Source organism: Oncorhynchus tshawytscha, unplaced genomic scaffold (assembly GCF_018296145.1).
Source record: "Oncorhynchus tshawytscha isolate Ot180627B unplaced genomic scaffold, Otsh_v2.0 Un_contig_4862_pilon_pilon, whole genome shotgun sequence".
Taxonomy (NCBI): Eukaryota; Metazoa; Chordata; class Actinopteri; order Salmoniformes; family Salmonidae; genus Oncorhynchus; species Oncorhynchus tshawytscha.
Window position 1 is genome coordinate 156,454 of NW_024609599.1, and position 17,919 is coordinate 174,372.

General features: G+C 41.8%; 2 protein-coding genes across 2 annotated transcripts in view; both read right to left on the bottom strand.

Moving 5' to 3' along the window:
* LOC121845240 (A-kinase anchor protein 13-like) lies at positions 1 to 17,884 on the bottom strand. Its single transcript, XM_042316153.1, has 7 exons — positions 17,877 to 17,884; positions 17,726 to 17,731; positions 17,559 to 17,595; positions 17,345 to 17,350; positions 17,097 to 17,201; positions 16,423 to 17,007; positions 1 to 783 (listed from the first exon to the last, which is right to left on the bottom strand). Exons 1-7 carry the CDS (start codon positions 17,882 to 17,884, stop codon positions 769 to 771), a joined length of 762 nt encoding a protein of 253 aa, XP_042172087.1. The 3' UTR covers positions 1 to 768.
* The window catches only part of LOC121845242 (A-kinase anchor protein 13-like), a 46,083-nt gene continuing 44,914 nt past the window's right edge, over positions 16,751 to 17,919 (bottom strand). The window contains 1 exon segment of the mRNA XM_042316155.1: positions 16,751 to 16,881. The gene's annotated coding sequence lies outside the window, so the exon portion shown is untranslated.

Consider the following 17,919-nt stretch of genomic DNA (forward strand, 5'->3'; position numbering starts at 1 on the left):
ATCTGAAATATAAAATATATTTTGATTTGTTTAACGTATTTTTGGTTACAACATGATTCCATATGTGTTCTCTGGTTCTTCAGGTATTAGTAACAAGTGGCTCTTAAACATTGAACCACAACAACGATCAACTGACATCAGTCTTTGAGTTTTCTCCAGTTCTTATGGGACTATATAGTATCAATATTGTGTAGACTGATCTGTATAAACAACATATTGATTATCGATCTTGGACATGCACCAGAAAAGATGATTCATGTGATCAATAGCATCACATGTAAAATGTATTGAGATTATTGCAACATGTCAAGCACATCAGGAGCACAGTATCTAACATAGAAACAGTGTCCTTATTGTTATAGACAATCTTTAACCTACAGTATCTAACATAGAAACAGTTTCTTATTGTTATAGACAGTCTTTAACCTACAGTATCTAACATAGAAGCAGTTTCTTATTGTTATAGACAATCTTTAACCTGCAGTGTCCTTATTGTTATATTTTTTTAGCAGGTGACAGTCAGGAGCCAATCTGTAGTGAGCACTGAGACAGAACATTGCAGCTGGAGCTTATGACATGATGAGAGACCTTCCACTTCCTATTGTGTGTCAGTTGGGAGTGTTTGTGAGGACTTAGAGGGTTTGACGATGGGGGCACTTTGGCAACTTGGCCTTCCATTCAGCTGGTGAGAGGGACGTTGCATTGACATCGGAGGAGATGAAGAGGGGTCTCCTCAACAGAAGTAGATCTCTCCATCTAGAGGAGGCTCTAGGTGCTGGGTATCTACGGAGACAAACAGATAAACAGACTACAATCAAACCACTGTCGTATTTACACTGTAGTTATACCTGCCACTGTCGTATTTACACTGCCTAGTGAAAGTCTACACACCCCTCGTACAGTCTTCACATTTTGCTGCACAACATTTTTAAAATAATAATTTGATTAAAACATTTGATTATATTGGATCATATTTTCAAGTATTGTGGTGGCAGCATCATGTTATGGGTATGCTTGTCATCGGAAAGGACTGGGGAGTTTGTTAGGATCAGAAAAATATGAAGGGAGCAGTCTTCTGAAACCTAACTCTGGGATAGAGTTGTTGAGTGTTCCTGATGGATCCAGTCTCAGTCCTGCTTTAAATTTGTGTGAAAATCAGAGACGAGGTCTGAATATTTCTGTCCATCAATGACTCTTAAATAAATGTACTAAACTTGAGTAATAATGACAAAAGCAATGGTTAAATGTCGCCCTAAGAGTAACACACAGATGGAGGTATCGTATTCTAATTGTTGCAGAAGGTGATCACACCAAGCATTAACTCTCGCTGTGAAGACATAAGCAATAAAGACAACTATGTTTTTAAATTTGTAATTCATTTGGAAAACCCTCAGATCCCAGCACATAAATATATGGCACTGTAGTAGAATAGCCCAGATCACAGACCCAACAACCAATAACTGGACTGGATTGTGGTCTCAACACTGTAGAAGAATAGCCCAGGCCACAGATCTAACAACCAATAACTAGACTGGATTGTGGTCTCAACACTGTAGTAGAATAGCCCAGGCCACAGACCAAACAACCAATAACTGGACTGGATTGTGGTCTCAACACTGTAGAAGAATAGCCCAGGCCACAGACCTAACAACCAATAACTAGACTGGATTGTGGTCTCAACACTGTAGTAGAATAGCCCAGGCCACAGACCCAACAACCAATAACTGGACTGGATTGTAGTCTCAACACTGTAGTAGAATAGCCCAGGCCACAGACCCAACAACCAATAACTGGACTGGATTGTGGTCTCAACACTGGAGTAGAATAGCCCAGGCCACAGACCCAACAACCAATAACTGGACTGGATTGTGGTCTCAACAATGTAGTAGAATAGCCCAGATCACAGACCCAACAACCAATAACTGGACTGGATTGTGGTCTCAACACTGTAGTAGAATAGCCCAGGCCACAGACCAAACAACCAATAACTGGACTGGATTGTGGTCTCAACACTGTAGAAGAATAGCCCAGGCCACAGACCTAACAACCAATAACTAGACTGGATTGTGGTCTCAACACTGTAGTAGAATAGCCCAGGCCACAGACCCAACAACCAATAACTGGACTGGATTGTAGTCTCAACACTGTAGTAGAATAGCCCAGGCCACAGACCCAACAACCAATAACTGGACTGGATTGTGGTCTCAACACTGGAGTAGAATAGCCCAGGCCACAGACCCAACAACCAATAACTGGACTGGATTGTGGTCTCAACAATGTAGTAGAATAGCCCAGATCACAGACCCAACAACCAATAACTAGACTGGATTGTGGCCACAACAACATTCTAAATGCTTTCTTTTTTACTGTAGTGTAGTTATACCTGGTGACTGTCCTCCCTGTCTCAACACTGTAGTGTAGTTATACCTGCTGACTGTCCTCCCTGTCTCAACACTGTAGTGTGTACCTGGTGACTGTCCTCCCTGTCTCAACACTGTAGTGTGTACCTGGTGACTGTCCTCCCTGTCTCAACACTGTAGTGTAGTTATACCTGCTGACTGTCCTCCCTGTCTCAACACTGTAGTTATACCTGCTGACTGTCCTGTCTCAACACTGTAGTGTAGTTATACCTGCTGACTGTCCTTCCTGTCTCAACACTGTAGTGTAGTTATACCTGCTGACTGTCCTCCCTGTCTCAACACTGAGGTGTAGTTATACCTGCTGACTGTCCTCCCTGTCTCAACACTGTAGTGTAGTTATACCTGCTGACTGTCCTCCCTGTCTCAACACTGTAGTTATACCTGCTGACTGTCCTCCGTCTCAACACTGTAGTGTAGTTATACCTGGTGACTGTCCTCCCTGTCTCAACACTGTAGTTATACCTGGTGACTGTCCTCCCTGTCTCAACACTGTAGTTATACCTGGTGACTGTCCTCCCTGTCTCAACACTGTAGTGTAGTTATATCTGCTGACTGTCCTCCCTGTCTCAACACTGTAGTGTAGTTATACCTGGTGGCTGTCCTCCCTGTCTCAACACTGTAGTTATACCTGGTGACTGTCCTCCCTGTCTCAACACTGTAGTGTAGTTATACCTGGTGACTGTCCTCCCTGTCTCAACACTGTAGTGTAGTTATACCTGGTGACTGTCCTCCCTGTCTCAACACTGTAGTGTAGTTATACCTGGTGACTGTCCTCCCTGTCTCAACACTGTAGTGTAGTTATACCTGGTGACTGTCCTCCCTGTCTCAACACTGTAGTGTGTACCTGGTGACTGTCCTCCCTGTCTCAACACTGTAGTGTAGTTATACCTGCTGACTGTCCTCCCTGTCTCAACACTGTAGTGTAGTTATACCTGCTGACTGTCCTCCCTGTCTCAACACTGTAGTGTAGTTATACCTGCTGACTGTCCTCCCTGTCTCAACACTGTAGTGTAGTTATACCTGGTGGCTGTCCTCCCTGTCTCAACACTGTAGTTATACCTGGTGGCTGTCTGGTGACTGTCCTCACTGTAGTGTAGTTATCCCTGTCTCAACACTGTAGTGTGTACCTGCTGACTGTCCTTCCTGTCTCAACACTGTAGTGTAGTTATACCTGCTGACTGTCCTCCCTGTCTCAACACTGTAGTGTAGTTATACCTGCTGACTGTCCTCCCTGTCTCAACACTGTAGTGTAGTTATACCTGCTGACTGTCCTCCCCTGTCTCAACACTGTAGTGTGTACCTGGTGACTGTCCTCCCTGTCTCAACACTGTAGTGTAGTTATACCTGCTGACTGTCCTCCCTGTCTCAACACTGTAGTGTAGTTATACCTGCTGACTGTCCTCCCTGTCTCAACACTGTAGTGTAGTTATACCTGCTGACTGTCCTCCCTGTCTCAACACTGTAGTGTAGTTATACCTGGTGGCTGTCCTCCCTGTCTCAACACTGTAGTGTAGTTATACCTGCTGACTGTCCTCCCTGTCTCAACACTGTAGTGTAGTTATACCTGGTGACTGTCCTCCCTGTCTCAACACTGTAGTGTAGTTATACCTGCTGACTGTCCTTCCTGTCTCAACACTGTAGTGTAGTTATACCTGCTGACTGTCCTCCCTGTCTCAACACTGTAGTGTAGTTATACCTGCTGACTGTCCTCCCTGTCTCAACACTGTAGTGTAGTTATACCTGCTGACTGTCCTCCCTGTCTCAACACTGTAGTGTAGTTATACCTGCTGACTGTCCTCCCTGTCTCAACACTGTAGTGTAGTTATACCTGGTGGCTGTCCTCCCTGTCTCAACACTGTAGTTATACCTGGTGGCTGTCCTCCCTGTCTCAACACTGTAGTGTGTTATACCTGCTGACTGTCCTTCCTGTCTCAACACTGTAGTGTAGTTATACCTGCTGACTGTCCTCCCTGTCTCAACACTGTAGTGTGTACCTGCTGACTGTCCTCCCTGTCTCAACACTGTAGTGTGTACCTGCTGACTGTCCTCCCTGTCTCAACACTGTAGTGTGTACCTGGTGACTGTCCTCCCTGTCTCAACACTGTAGTGTGTACCTGGTGACTGTGTACCCTGTTCCTTCTTCTTCTTGTCCTTCTTGTTCTTGCTCCTGTCTTTAGCCAGTTGCAGCAGTTTGTTAGGTATCTGGTTCTGACTGTCTCCACTAGGGGCCTTTAGGGCCGTGGCCTCAGAGAAAGGGCTTAGGCTCTTCCCTTTTGACGAGGTCAGGGATTCTTTCCTGGGAGAGGAGGAGAGCTCAGTCGGGTCCATTGGATCTTTGTCCAGGGAGGTAGAGGAGGGGAAGTGGGGGAGTCGTCTGAGGTAGAAGAGGGAGTTCTCTGTATCCACCTCTGTTGGAGATGACAGGAGGTGCGGTTATGAATATGATATTACATTATATTAAACATTATAATGATGTTGTCTGAGTCGGTACAGCCACCGGGTTTCTTCATGCATCATGCCGATAGAAGCAGAAATCTCGGGCGGGGATGTATGCTTCATGATTAACGACTCATGGTGTAATCATAACAACATACAGGAACTCTATTAATTTTGTTCAACTGACCTAGAATTCCAAACAATCAAATGCCCATGCCGACCACATTATCTCACAAGAGAATTCTCTTCGATCATAGTCCCAGCCGTGATATCACCCCCAAGCAGATACCTCGACGGCCCTCAAGGAAATTAGCTGGAAACTAAACTGAAAACCATATATCCTGAAGCTGCATTTATTGTAGCAGGAGATTTTAACAAAGCAAATTTGTGACAGCATATTGACTGTAGCACGAGAGCAATGCACTGGACCACTGCTACACTTCCACAAGGCAAACAAGGCCCTCCCCCGCCCTCCCTTCGGCAAATCTGACCACGACTCCATCTTTCTCCTACCGTCCTATAGGCAGACACTCAACCAGGATGTACCTGTGACTAGAACCATTCAATGCTGGTCTGACCAATCGGAATTCACTCTTCAAAATTTGGGGGCGACAGGTAGCCTAGTGGTTAGAGCATTGGGCCAGTAACCGAAAGGTTGCTAGAACAAATCCCTGAGATGAAAAGGTAAAAATCTGTCATTCTGCCCCTGAACAAGGCAGTTAACCCACTGTTCCTAGGCTGTCATTGAAAATAAGAATTTGTTCTTCACTGACTTGCTTAGTTAAATAAGGAATATATATAATAATTAAACAAGCGAAATGTCGGTATAGGGACAAAATGTAGTTGCAACTCAACGGCTCAGACACGAGAGGTATAGATAGTATATTATAAATATGATACATATTAGAGTACAGGTGTTATATAATATATTATAAATATAATTGTTATAGTATAGACATAATATACATAGTATAGTAGAGATAATATATTATAAATATATATATTATAAATATGATACATATTATAGTATAGATAATGTATTATAAATATGATACATATTATGGTATAGAAATAATATAGATGTTATAGTATAGATAGTATATTATAAATATGATATATATTATAGTATAGAAATAATATAGATATTGTAGTATAGATAGACAGTATAGAACAGATAATATATTATAAATATGATATATATTATAGTATGTATATTATAGTATAGATAATATAATAAATATGATACATATTATAGTACAGAAATAATATAGATAGTATAGTATATTATAAATATGATAGATATTATAGCATAGAAATAATATAGATATAATACAGTTAGTATAGTATAGATAATATATTATAAATGATAGATATTATAGCATGGATATTATAGTATAGAACAAATAGTATATTATAAATATGATTGATATTATAGTACAGATATAATATAGATAGTATAGATTATATATTATAGTATATATATATATATAATATAGACAGTATATGATAGATATTATGGTACAGATATAATAGTATAGATAATATAGATAGTATATATAATAGATTATAAATGACAGATATTATAGTGTAGATATTTTAGGAGATAGTGTAGATATTATAGAAATAAATATGATAGATAAAATAGTATATATATTGTAATATAGATAGTGTAGTATAGATAATATATTGTCAATATGATATATGATAGTGTAGATAATATAGATATTGTAGTATAGATAATATATTGTCAATATGATAGATATGGTAGTATAGATAGAGTATAGATAATATACTATAAATATGACAGATATTACAGCATGGATATTGTAGTATAGATATAACATAGATAGTATAGTGTAAATGATATACAGTGCCTTGCGAAAGTATTCGGCCCCCTTGAACTTTGCGACCTTTTGCCACATTTCAGGCTTCAAACATAAAGATATAAAACTGTATTTTTTGTGAAGAATCAACAACAAGTGGGACACAATCATGAAGTGGAACGACATTTATTGGATATTTCAAACTTTTTTAACAAATAAAAACTGAAAAATACAGTTTTATATCTTTATGTTTGAAGCCTGAAATGTGGCAAAAGGTCGCAAAGTTCAAGGGGGCCGAATACTTTCGCAAGGCACTGTATTATAAATATGATAGAAATGATAGTGTACAGATAATATATAATAAATATGATAAATATTATAGTATAGATATAATATAGATAGTGTCATGACTATCCTGCTCGGCTCAGGTTACCGGGGTCCACAACCCTACAGAGAGATCTCTCACCCCCACCAGAGGAGAAGAGGTGTGAAGATGGTTTATGACACCTCACCCCCACCAGAGGAGAAGAGGTGTGAAGATGGTTTATGACACCTCACCCCCACCAGAGGAGAAGAGGTGTGAAGATGGTTTATGACACCTCACCCCCACCAGAGGAGAAGAGGTGTGAAGATGGTTTATGACACCTCACCCCCACCAGAGGAGAAGAGGTGTGAAGATGGTTTATGACACCTCACCCCCACCAGAGGAGAAGAGGTGTGAAGATGGTTTATGACACCTCACCCCCACCAGAGGAGAAGAGGTGTGAAGATGGTTTATGACACCTCACCCCCACCAGAGGAGAAGAGGTGTGAAGATGGTTTATGACACCTCACCCCCACCAGAGGAGAAGAGGTGTGAAGATGGTTTATGACACCTCACCCCCACCAGAGGAGAAGAGGTGTGAAGATGGTTTATGACACCTCACCCCACCAGAGGAGAAGAGGTGTGAAGATGGTTTATGACACCTCACCCCCACCAGAGGAGAAGAGATCACCCCCACCAAGGGTGAAGATGGTTTATGACACCTCACCCCCACCAGAGGAGAAGAGGTGTGAAGATGGTTTATGACACCTCACCCCCACCAGAGGAGAAGAGGTGTGAAGATGGTTTATGACACCTCACCCCCACCAGAGGAGAAGAGGTGTGAAGATGGTTTATGACACCTCACCCCCACCAGAGGAGAAGAGGTGTGAAGATGGTTTATGACACCTCACCCCCACCAGAGGAGAAGAGGTGTGAAGATGGTTTATGACACCTCACCCCCACCAGAGGAGAAGAGGTGTGAAGATGAAGTTTATGACACCTCACCCCCACCAGAGGAGAAGAGGTGTGAAGATGGTTTATGACACCTCACCCCCACCAGAGGAGAAGAGGTGTGAAGATGGTTTATGACACCTCACCCCCACCAGAGGAGAAGAGGTGTGAAGATGGTTTATGACACCTCACCCCCACCAGAGGAGAAGAGGTGTGAAGATGGTTTATGACACCTCACCCCCACCAGAGGAGAAGAGGTGTGAAGATGGTTTATGACACCTCACCCCCACCAGAGGAGAAGAGGTGTGAAGATGGTTTATGACACCTCACCCCCACCAGAGGAGAAGAGGTGTGAAGATGGTTTATGACACCTCACCCCCACCAGAGGAGAAGAGGTGTGAAGATGGTTTATGACACCTCACCCCCACCAGAGGAGAAGAGGTGTGAAGATGGTTTATGACACCTCACCCCACCAGAGGAGAAGAGGTGTGAAGATGGTTTATGACACCTCACCCCCACCAGAGGAGAAGAGGTGTGAAGATGGTTTATGACACCTCACCCCCACCAGAGGAGAAGAGGTGTGAAGATGGTTTATGACACCTCACCCCCACCAGAGGAGAAGGTGTGAAGATGGTTTATGACACCTCACACCCCACCAGAGGAGAAGAGGTGTGAAGATGGTTTATGACACCTCACCCCCACCAGAGGAGAAGAGGTGTGAAGATGGTTTATGACACCTCACCCCCACCAGAGGAGAAGAGGTGTGAAGATGGTTTATGACACCTCACCCCACCAGAGGAGAAGAGGTGTGAAGATGGTTTATGACACCTCACCCCCACCAGAGGAGAAGAGGTGTGAAGATGGTTTATGACACCTCACCCCCACCAGAGGAGAAGAGGTGTGAAGATGGTTTATGACACCTCACCCCCACCAGAGGAGAAAGAGGGGTGTGAAGATGGTTTATGACACCTCACCCCCACCAGAGGAGAAAGATCAAGGGTGTGAAGATGGTTTATGACACCTCACCCCCACCAGAGGAGAAGAGGTGTGAAGATGGTTTATGACACCTCACCCCCACCAGAGGAGAAGAGTTTATGACACCTCACCCCCACCAGAGGAGAAGAGGTGTGAAGATGGTTTATGACACCTCACCCCCACCAGAGGAGAAGAGGTGTGAAGATGGTTTATGACACCTCACCCCCACCAGAGGAGAAGAGGTGTGAAGATGGTTTATGACACCTCACCCCCACCAGAGGAGAAGAGGTGTGAAGATGGTTTATGACACCTCACCCCCACCAGAGGAGAAGAGGTGTGAAGATGGTTTATGACACCTCACCCCCACCAGAGGAGAAGAGGTGTGAAGATGGTTTATGACACCTCACCCCCACCAGAGGAGAAGAGGTGTGAAGATGGTTTATGACACCTCACCCCACCAGAGGAGAAGGGGTGTGAAGATGGTTTATGACACCTCACCCCCACCAGAGGAGAAGGGTGTGAAGATGGTTTATGACACCTCACCCCCACCAGAGGAGAAGAGGTGTGAAGATGGTTTATGACACCTCACCCCCACCAGAGGAGAAGAGGTGTGAAGATGGTTTATGACACCTCACCCCCACCAGAGGAGAAGAGGTGTGAAGATGGTTTATGACACCTCACCCCACCAGAGGAGAAGAGGTGTGAAGATGGTTTATGACACCTCACCCCCACCAGAGGAGAAGAGGTGTGAAGATGGTTTATGACACCTCACCCCCACCAGAGGAGAAGAGGTGTGAAGATGGTTTATGACACCTCACCCCCACCAGAGGAGAAGAGGTGTGAAGATGGTTTATGACACCTCACCCCCACCAGAGGAGAAGAGGTGTGAAGATGGTTTATGACACCTCACCCCCACCAGAGGAGAAGAGGTGTGAAGATGGTTTATGACACCTCACCCCCACCAGAGGAGAAGAGGTGTGAAGATGGTTTATGACACACCTCACCCCACCAGAGGAGAAGAGGTGTGAAGATGGTTTATGACACCTCACCCCCACCAGAGGAGAAGAGGTGTGAAGATGGTTTATGACACCTCACCCCCACCAGAGGAGAAGAGGTGTGAAGATGGTTTATGACACCTCACCCCCACCAGAGGAGAAGAGGTGTGAAGATGGTTTATGACACCTCACCCCCACCAGAGGAGAAGAGGTGTGAAGATGGTTTATGACACCTCACCCCACCAGAGGAGAAGAGGTGTGAAGATGGTTTATGACACCTCACCCCCACCAGAGGAGAAGAGGTGTGAAGATGGTTTATGACACCTCACCCCCACCAGAGGAGAAGAGGTGTGAAGATGGTTTATGACACCTCACCCCCACCAGAGGAGAAGAGGTGTGAAGATGGTTTATGACACCTCACCCCCACCAGAGGAGAAGAGGTGTGAAGATGGTTTATGACACCTCACCCCCACCAGAGGAGAAGAGGTGTGAAGATGGTTTATGACACCTCACCCCCACCAGAGGAGAAGAGGTGTGAAGATGGTTTATGACACCTCACCCCCACCAGAGGAGAAGAGGTGTGAAGATGGTTTATGACACCTCACCCCCACCAGAGGAGAAGAGGTGTGAAGATGGTTTATGACACCTCACCCCCACCAGAGGAGAAGAGGTGTGAAGATGGTTTATGACACCTCACCCCCACCAGAGGAGAAGAGATCAAGAGGTGTGAAGATGGTTTATGACACCTCACCCCCACCAGAGGAGAAGAGGTGTGAAGATGGTTTATGACACCTCACCCCCACCAGAGGAGAAGAGGTGTGAAGATGGTTTATGACACCTCACCCCACCAGAGGAGAAGAGGTGTGAAGATGGTTTATGACACCTCACCCCCACCAGAGGAGAAGAGGTGTGAAGATGGTTTATGACACCTCACCCCACCAGAGGAGAAGAGGTGTGAAGATGGTTTATGACACCTCACCCCCACCAGAGGAGAAGAGGTGTGAAGATGGTTTATGACACCTCACCCCACCAGAGGAGAAGAGGTGTGAAGATGGTTTATGACACCTCACCCCCACCAGAGGAGAAGAGGTGTGAAGATGGTTTATGACACCTCACCCCACCAGAGGAGAAGAGGTGTGAAGATGGTTTATGACACCTCACCCCCACCAGAGGAGAAGAGGTGTGAAGATGGTTTATGACACCTCACCCCCACCAGAGGAGAAGAGGTGAAAGGGTGTGAAGATGGTTTATGACACCTCACCCCCACCAGAGGAGAAGGGGTGTGAAGATGGTTTATGACACCTCACTCCCACCAGAGGAGAAGGGGTGTGAAGATGGTTTATGACACCTCACCCCCACCAGAGGAGAAGAGGTGTGAAGATGGTTTATGACACCTCACCCCCACCAGAGGAGAAGAGGTGTGAAGATGGTTTATGACACCTCACCCCCACCAGAGGAGAAGAGGTGTGAAGATGGTTTATGACACCTCACCCCCACCAGAGGAGAAGAGTGTGAAGATGGTTTATGACACCTCACCCCCACCAGAGGAGAAGAGGTGTGAAGATGGTTTATGACACCTCACCCCCACCAGAGGGAAAGAGGTGTGAAGATGGTTTATGACACCTCACCCCCACCAGAGGAGAAGAGGTGTGAAGATGGTTTATGACACCTCACCCCACCAGAGGAGAAGGGGTGTGAAGATGGTTTATGACACCTCACCCCCACCAGAGGAGAAGAGGTGTGAAGATGGTTTATGACACCTCACCCCCACCAGAGGAGAAGGGGTGTGAAGATGGTTTATGACACCTCACCCCCACCAGAGGAGAAGGGGTGTGAAGATGGTTTATGACACCTCACCCCCACCAGAGGAGAAGGGGTGTGAAGATGGTTTATGACACCTCACCCCCACCAGAGGAGAAGAGGTGTGAAGATGGTTTATGACACCTCACCCCCACCAGAGGAGAAGAGGTGTGAAGATGGTTTATGACACCTCACCCCCCACCAGAGGAGAAGAGGTGTGAAGATGGTTTATGACACCTCACCCCCACCAGAGGAGAAGAGGTGTGAAGATGGTTTATGACACCTCACCCCCACCAGAGGAGAAGAGGTGTGAAGATGGTTTATGACACCTCACCCCACCAGAGGAGAAGAGGTGTGAAGATGGTTTATGACACCTCACCCCCACCAGAGGAGAAGAGGTGTGAAGATGGTTTATGACACCTCACCCCCACCAGAGGAGAAGAGGTGTGAAGATGGTTTATGACACCTCACCCCCACCAGAGGAGAAGAGGTGTGAAGATGGTTTATGACACCTCACTCCCATTGTAAATCCAAGGCAGCAGACACAGTTCCTTTGTCCTCTCACTACCGAGAACATTTTCATGCAATAAATGGACTTTGTGAAAATGGTTTGGTCAGCCACAATGGTGGCAATGACAAAAGTTGGAATTTGAAAATATATGTCATTTTTGTTTTGTTGTTAAAAGTTAATAAAGGACGAGTTTATAACCAAAACAGTGTAACTTGAAGAGTTGTTCTTGTATGTTTATACATTGTACGTTGGGTGGAAAATGTCCAAATCAAAGAGAATGTTTATGTAAAGATGGAATGTGTAATTGTCTAAATTGGATCTGAGTAAAATCCAGACCTTGCCTCGTATCTTGGCCCAGAGAATTGCCCTAAAAGGCGGTTACGCCCACTTCTGACCCGAGGGTATAAGACATGTGAGTTAAGAATTAACATGTTAGACTAAGTGACCCGAGCTGCAGCCAATGTCTGAGTAGTCAACGAACCCAAAACGCAACACGAGGTTGAAGACAAAGGAACCCTCTTCTATCCATGCTACAGATGAGTAGTCAACGAACCCAAAACGCAACACGAGGTTGAAGACAAAGGAACCCTCTTCTATCCATGCTACGGATGAGTAGTCAACGAACCCAAAACGCAACACGAGGTTGAAGACAAAGGAACCCTCTTCTATCCATGCTACAGATGAGTAGTCAACGAACCCAAAACAACACGAGGTTGAAGACAAAGGAACCCTCTTCTATCCATGCTACGGATGAGTAGTCAACGAACCCAAAACGCAACACGAGGTTGAAGACAAAGGAACCCTCTTCTATCCATGCTACGGATGAGTAGTCAACGAACCCAAAACGCAACACGAGGTTGAAGACAAAGGAACCCTCTTCTATCCATGCTACAGATGAGTAGTCAACGAACCCAAAACGCAACACGAGGTTGAAGACAAAGGAACCCTCTTCTATCCAAGCTACGGAGGAGTAGTCAACGAACCCAAAACGCAACACGAGGTTGAAGACAAAGGAACCCTCTTCTATCCATGCTACAGATGAGTAGTCAACGAACCCAAAACGCAACACGAGGTTGAAGACAAAGGAACCCTCTTCTATCCATGCTACAGATGAGTAGTCAACGAACCCAAAACGCAACACGAGGTTGAAGACAAAGGAACCCTCTTCTATCCAAGCTACGGAGGAGTAGTCAACGAACCCAAAACGCAACACGAGGTTGAAGACAAAGGAACCCTCTTCTATCCATGCTACGGAGGAGTCGCTGCGTCTAAGAATTTAGAACCGACCACCCGGCCTCCACTCTCCATCGAATCCTGTATCTACACTGCTTTCATTCCTACGCTGTGAGCCCTGAGCTACATGGCTGGACTGTCCTCGGAAGACCCCTTTCAGAACAAGGGCGAGGAAACAGACCACTATTACAAAGGACACTGACATCGTGAGGACAACCAGAGAGTTGCAGCAGAGAAGAGCGCCATCCGAGAAGCCGAAACGGCCCACCGGAGACTCCCATCGGTGACCTTCAACACGTAATTACGTATTTATACTCTGACCCATAAGAGCGGCAGTTCGGGGCAAGGTTAGGGTTAAAATAAGCATAGCTGACTAATGCACCCAAATGTATATTTCTCTCGTCTACTTTCACTTTTTCTCTCTCTTTTAAATACCCATTTTGGGCGACACGTGTCATAGTGTGTTGGCCCATTGTACTAAGTTTTAATCAACAGCCTCGAATGTGTTTTTATGCGACATTCAGAATGAGACTGTAGAGGAAATTGATTAATTAGCGACTGTGGTAAAAATCGATATTCTGATATACTTTGAGTTAATTTGGTAAAGAGAAACTCAATAAAAAAAACATTTTCCCAAGGTGCCCCAGGTTAATGAGTTAATCATTTCCTGATTCATTTAATCACGCAATTATAAACCGTTCATCATTCGATGAGCAGCATTCGCCACATTAACCGATACGTCTTGACAATAGTATATATAGTATAGATAATACATTATAAATATGATAGATATTGATAGTGTAGATATGATAGATATTGTAGTGTAGATATTATAGAATATATATAATATAGATAATGTATTATAACTATCTGTACTATACTATGATAGATATTATATATTATATTATAGGTATAGATATTATAGTATAGATATTATAGTATAGATAATATATTATTAATATGATAGATATTATAGTATAGATATTATAGCATAGATATAATATAGATAGTATAGTATAGATAATATATTATTAATATGATAGATATTATAGTATAGATATTATAGCATAGATATAATATAGATAGTATAGATAATATATTATTAATATGATAGATATAGTATAGATATTATAGCATAGATATAATATAGATAGTATAGTATAGATATTATAGCATAGATATAATATAGATAGTATAGATAATACATTATAAATATGATAGATATTATAGTATAGATATTATAGCATAGATATAATATAGTATAGATAATATATTATTAATATGATAGATATTATAGTATAGATATTATAGCATAGATATAATATAGATAGTATAGTATAGATAATATATTATTAATATGATAGATATTATAGTATAGATATTATAGCATAGATATAATATAGATAGTATAGTATAGATAATATATTATTAATATGATAGATATTATAGTATAGATATTATAGCATAGATATAATATAGATAATATATTATTAATATGATAGATATTATAGTATAGATATTATAGCATAGATATAATATAGATAGTATAGTATAGATAAGATATTATTAATATGATAGATATTATAGTATAGATATAATATAGATAGTATAGATAATATATTATTAATATGATAGATATTATAGCATAGATATAATATAGATAGATAGTATAGATAATATATTATTAATATGATAGATATTATAGTATAGATATTATAGCATAGATATAATATAGATAGTATAGTATAGATAATATATTATTAATATGATAGATATTATAGTATAGATATTATAGCATAGATATAATATAGATAGTATAGTATAGATAATATATTATTAATATAGATATTATAGTATAGATATTATAGTATAGATATAATATAGATAGTATAGTATAGATGATATATTATTAATATGATAGATATTATAGTATAGATATTATAGCATAGATATAATATAGATAGTATAGTATAGATAATATATTATTAATATGATAGATATTATAGTATAGATATTATAGCATAGATATAATATAGATAGTATAGTATAGATAATATATTATTAATATGATAGATATTATAGTAGATAGTGTAGAGTAAAGTTGATAGATATAATATATTATCTATACTATTATAAGTATGATAGATATTATAGTACAGATATTATAGTATAGATATAATATAAATAGTATAGGTAATATATTATAAATATGATAGATATTATAGTATAGATATAATATGCATAGTATAGTATAGATATATTATAATAACGATAGATATTATAGTATAGATGTTATAGTATAGATATAATATAGTATAGACAATATATTATAAATATGATAGATATTATAGTATAGATATAATATGGATAGTATATTATACATATATTATAATAACGATAGATATTATAATATAGATATTATAGTATAGATATCATATAGATAGTATAGTACAGATAATATATTCTAAATATGATAGATATTATAGGATAGATAATATAGATTTAATATAGATAATATATTCTAAATATGATAGATATTATAGTACAGATAGTATAGTTTAGATATAATATAGTTAGTATATTATTAATATGATAGATATTAATATATATTAATTTATTATCTATATTAAATCTATATTATCTATACTATTTATATTATATCTATGCTATAATATAAATAGTATAGATAATATAGATTTAATATAGATAATATATTATTAATATGATAGATATTATAGTACAGATATTATAGCATAGATAGTGTAGAATAAAGTTGATGGATATAAAAGTATGTATAGTACAGATAATATATTATAAATATGACAGACATTAGAGTATAGATATTATATGGATATTATAGTATGAATAGTATAGTTAGATACAATATTTTGAATATGATACGATATTATAGTATATATATTTTAATATAGATAGATAGTTTAGAATAATTATGATAGATATTATAGCATCTTACCTTAGCCATTCTCATGTGTTCTACCCTCTCCATTTCTCGCTGTATGTTTTCTCTGTCTCGATCTAGTTTCCCCTGAGCGTCTCTCAGTCGCTCTAGATCTATCAGATAGTCCTTCTTCTTCCTTTGTAGCTCCACCCTCTCCGTAACTAGCTCCCTGCTCCTCCTCCCCGTCTCCTCTTCCTGTACCAGGAGCTGCACCTCCCTGTCTGTCAGCTGCTGCTCCCGCACCTCCCACTCCCTCTCCCTCCTCCTCTTCTCCTGGTCGTGTGTGGCCTGCTGGCGCTGCAGCGCGGCCGTCTCCTGCCTGTGTTTCTCCAGGCTGCGCTGTTTCTCCTGCTCGATCAGGGAGTTGTGGCGGGAGGAGGGACGGGAGGAGAAGAAGGAGGTGAGGCGTTCAGGGCGGTTGGTGAGAGCCTGGCGCTGATCCTCAATGAAGCTGTCCTGCTGGACTACCACTGCCTGCAGGGACAAAGAGACACATATACCACTGTCTGTGGGGACACAGAGACACATATACCACTGTCTGTGGGGACACAGAGACACATATACCACTGTCTGTGGGGACACAGACACATATACCACTGTCTGTGGGGACACAGAGACACATATACCACTGTCTGCGGGGACAAGAGACACATATACCACTGTCTGTGGGGACACAGAGACACATATACCACTGGTCTGTGGGGACACAGAGACACATATACCACTGTCTGTGGGGACACAGAGACACATATACCACTGTCTGTGGGGACACAGAGACACATATAAGGGTTGACCTGCAGGGATAAAGAGACACATATACCACTGTCTGGAGGACACAGAGACACATATACCACTGTCTGGTCCTGCTAGAAGTAACAGGAGAGACACATAAAGGGTTGGAGGACCTGCTAGGGGACACAGAGATGGATCACACTACCACTGTCTGGAGGACACAGAGACAACAGAGATGGATCCACTGTAAAGGGTTGGAGGACCACAGAGATAACAGATATCACACTATAAAGGGTTGGAGGACAGAAGACAACAGAGATGGACACTATAAAGGGTTGGAGGACCTGCTAGAAGACAACAGAGATGGATCACACTATAAAGGGTTGGAGGACACAGAAGACAACAGAGATGGATCACACTATGAAGGGTTGGAGGGACACAGAGATGGATATACCACTAAAGGGTTGGGGACACAGAGACACATATAGATGGATCACACTATGAAGGGTTGGAGGACCATATACCACTGTCTGGGGACAAAGAGACACATATACCACTGTCTGTGGGGACACAGAGATACATATACCACTGTCTGTGGGGACACAGAGACACATATACCATGTCTGTGGGGACACAGAGACACATATACCACTGTCTGGGGGGACACAGTGATTTACACTGCACAAAAACACAGTCAGAGTGATAAAGGGAGGAGTCATCCAGCTTCTTCTGGTTACGTGGACATTTATAACTGGTCCCAAGTCATCATAGAGAGGACAG

Bases quoted from the DNA above. Each gene is read 5' to 3' on its own strand.
- LOC121845240 (XM_042316153.1), bottom strand. The intron at 17,008-17,096 runs GTATATGTGTCT...GTGTCCCCACAG, and splicing joins TGTGTCCCCACAGACCAGTG to ACAGTGGTATATGTGTCTGT.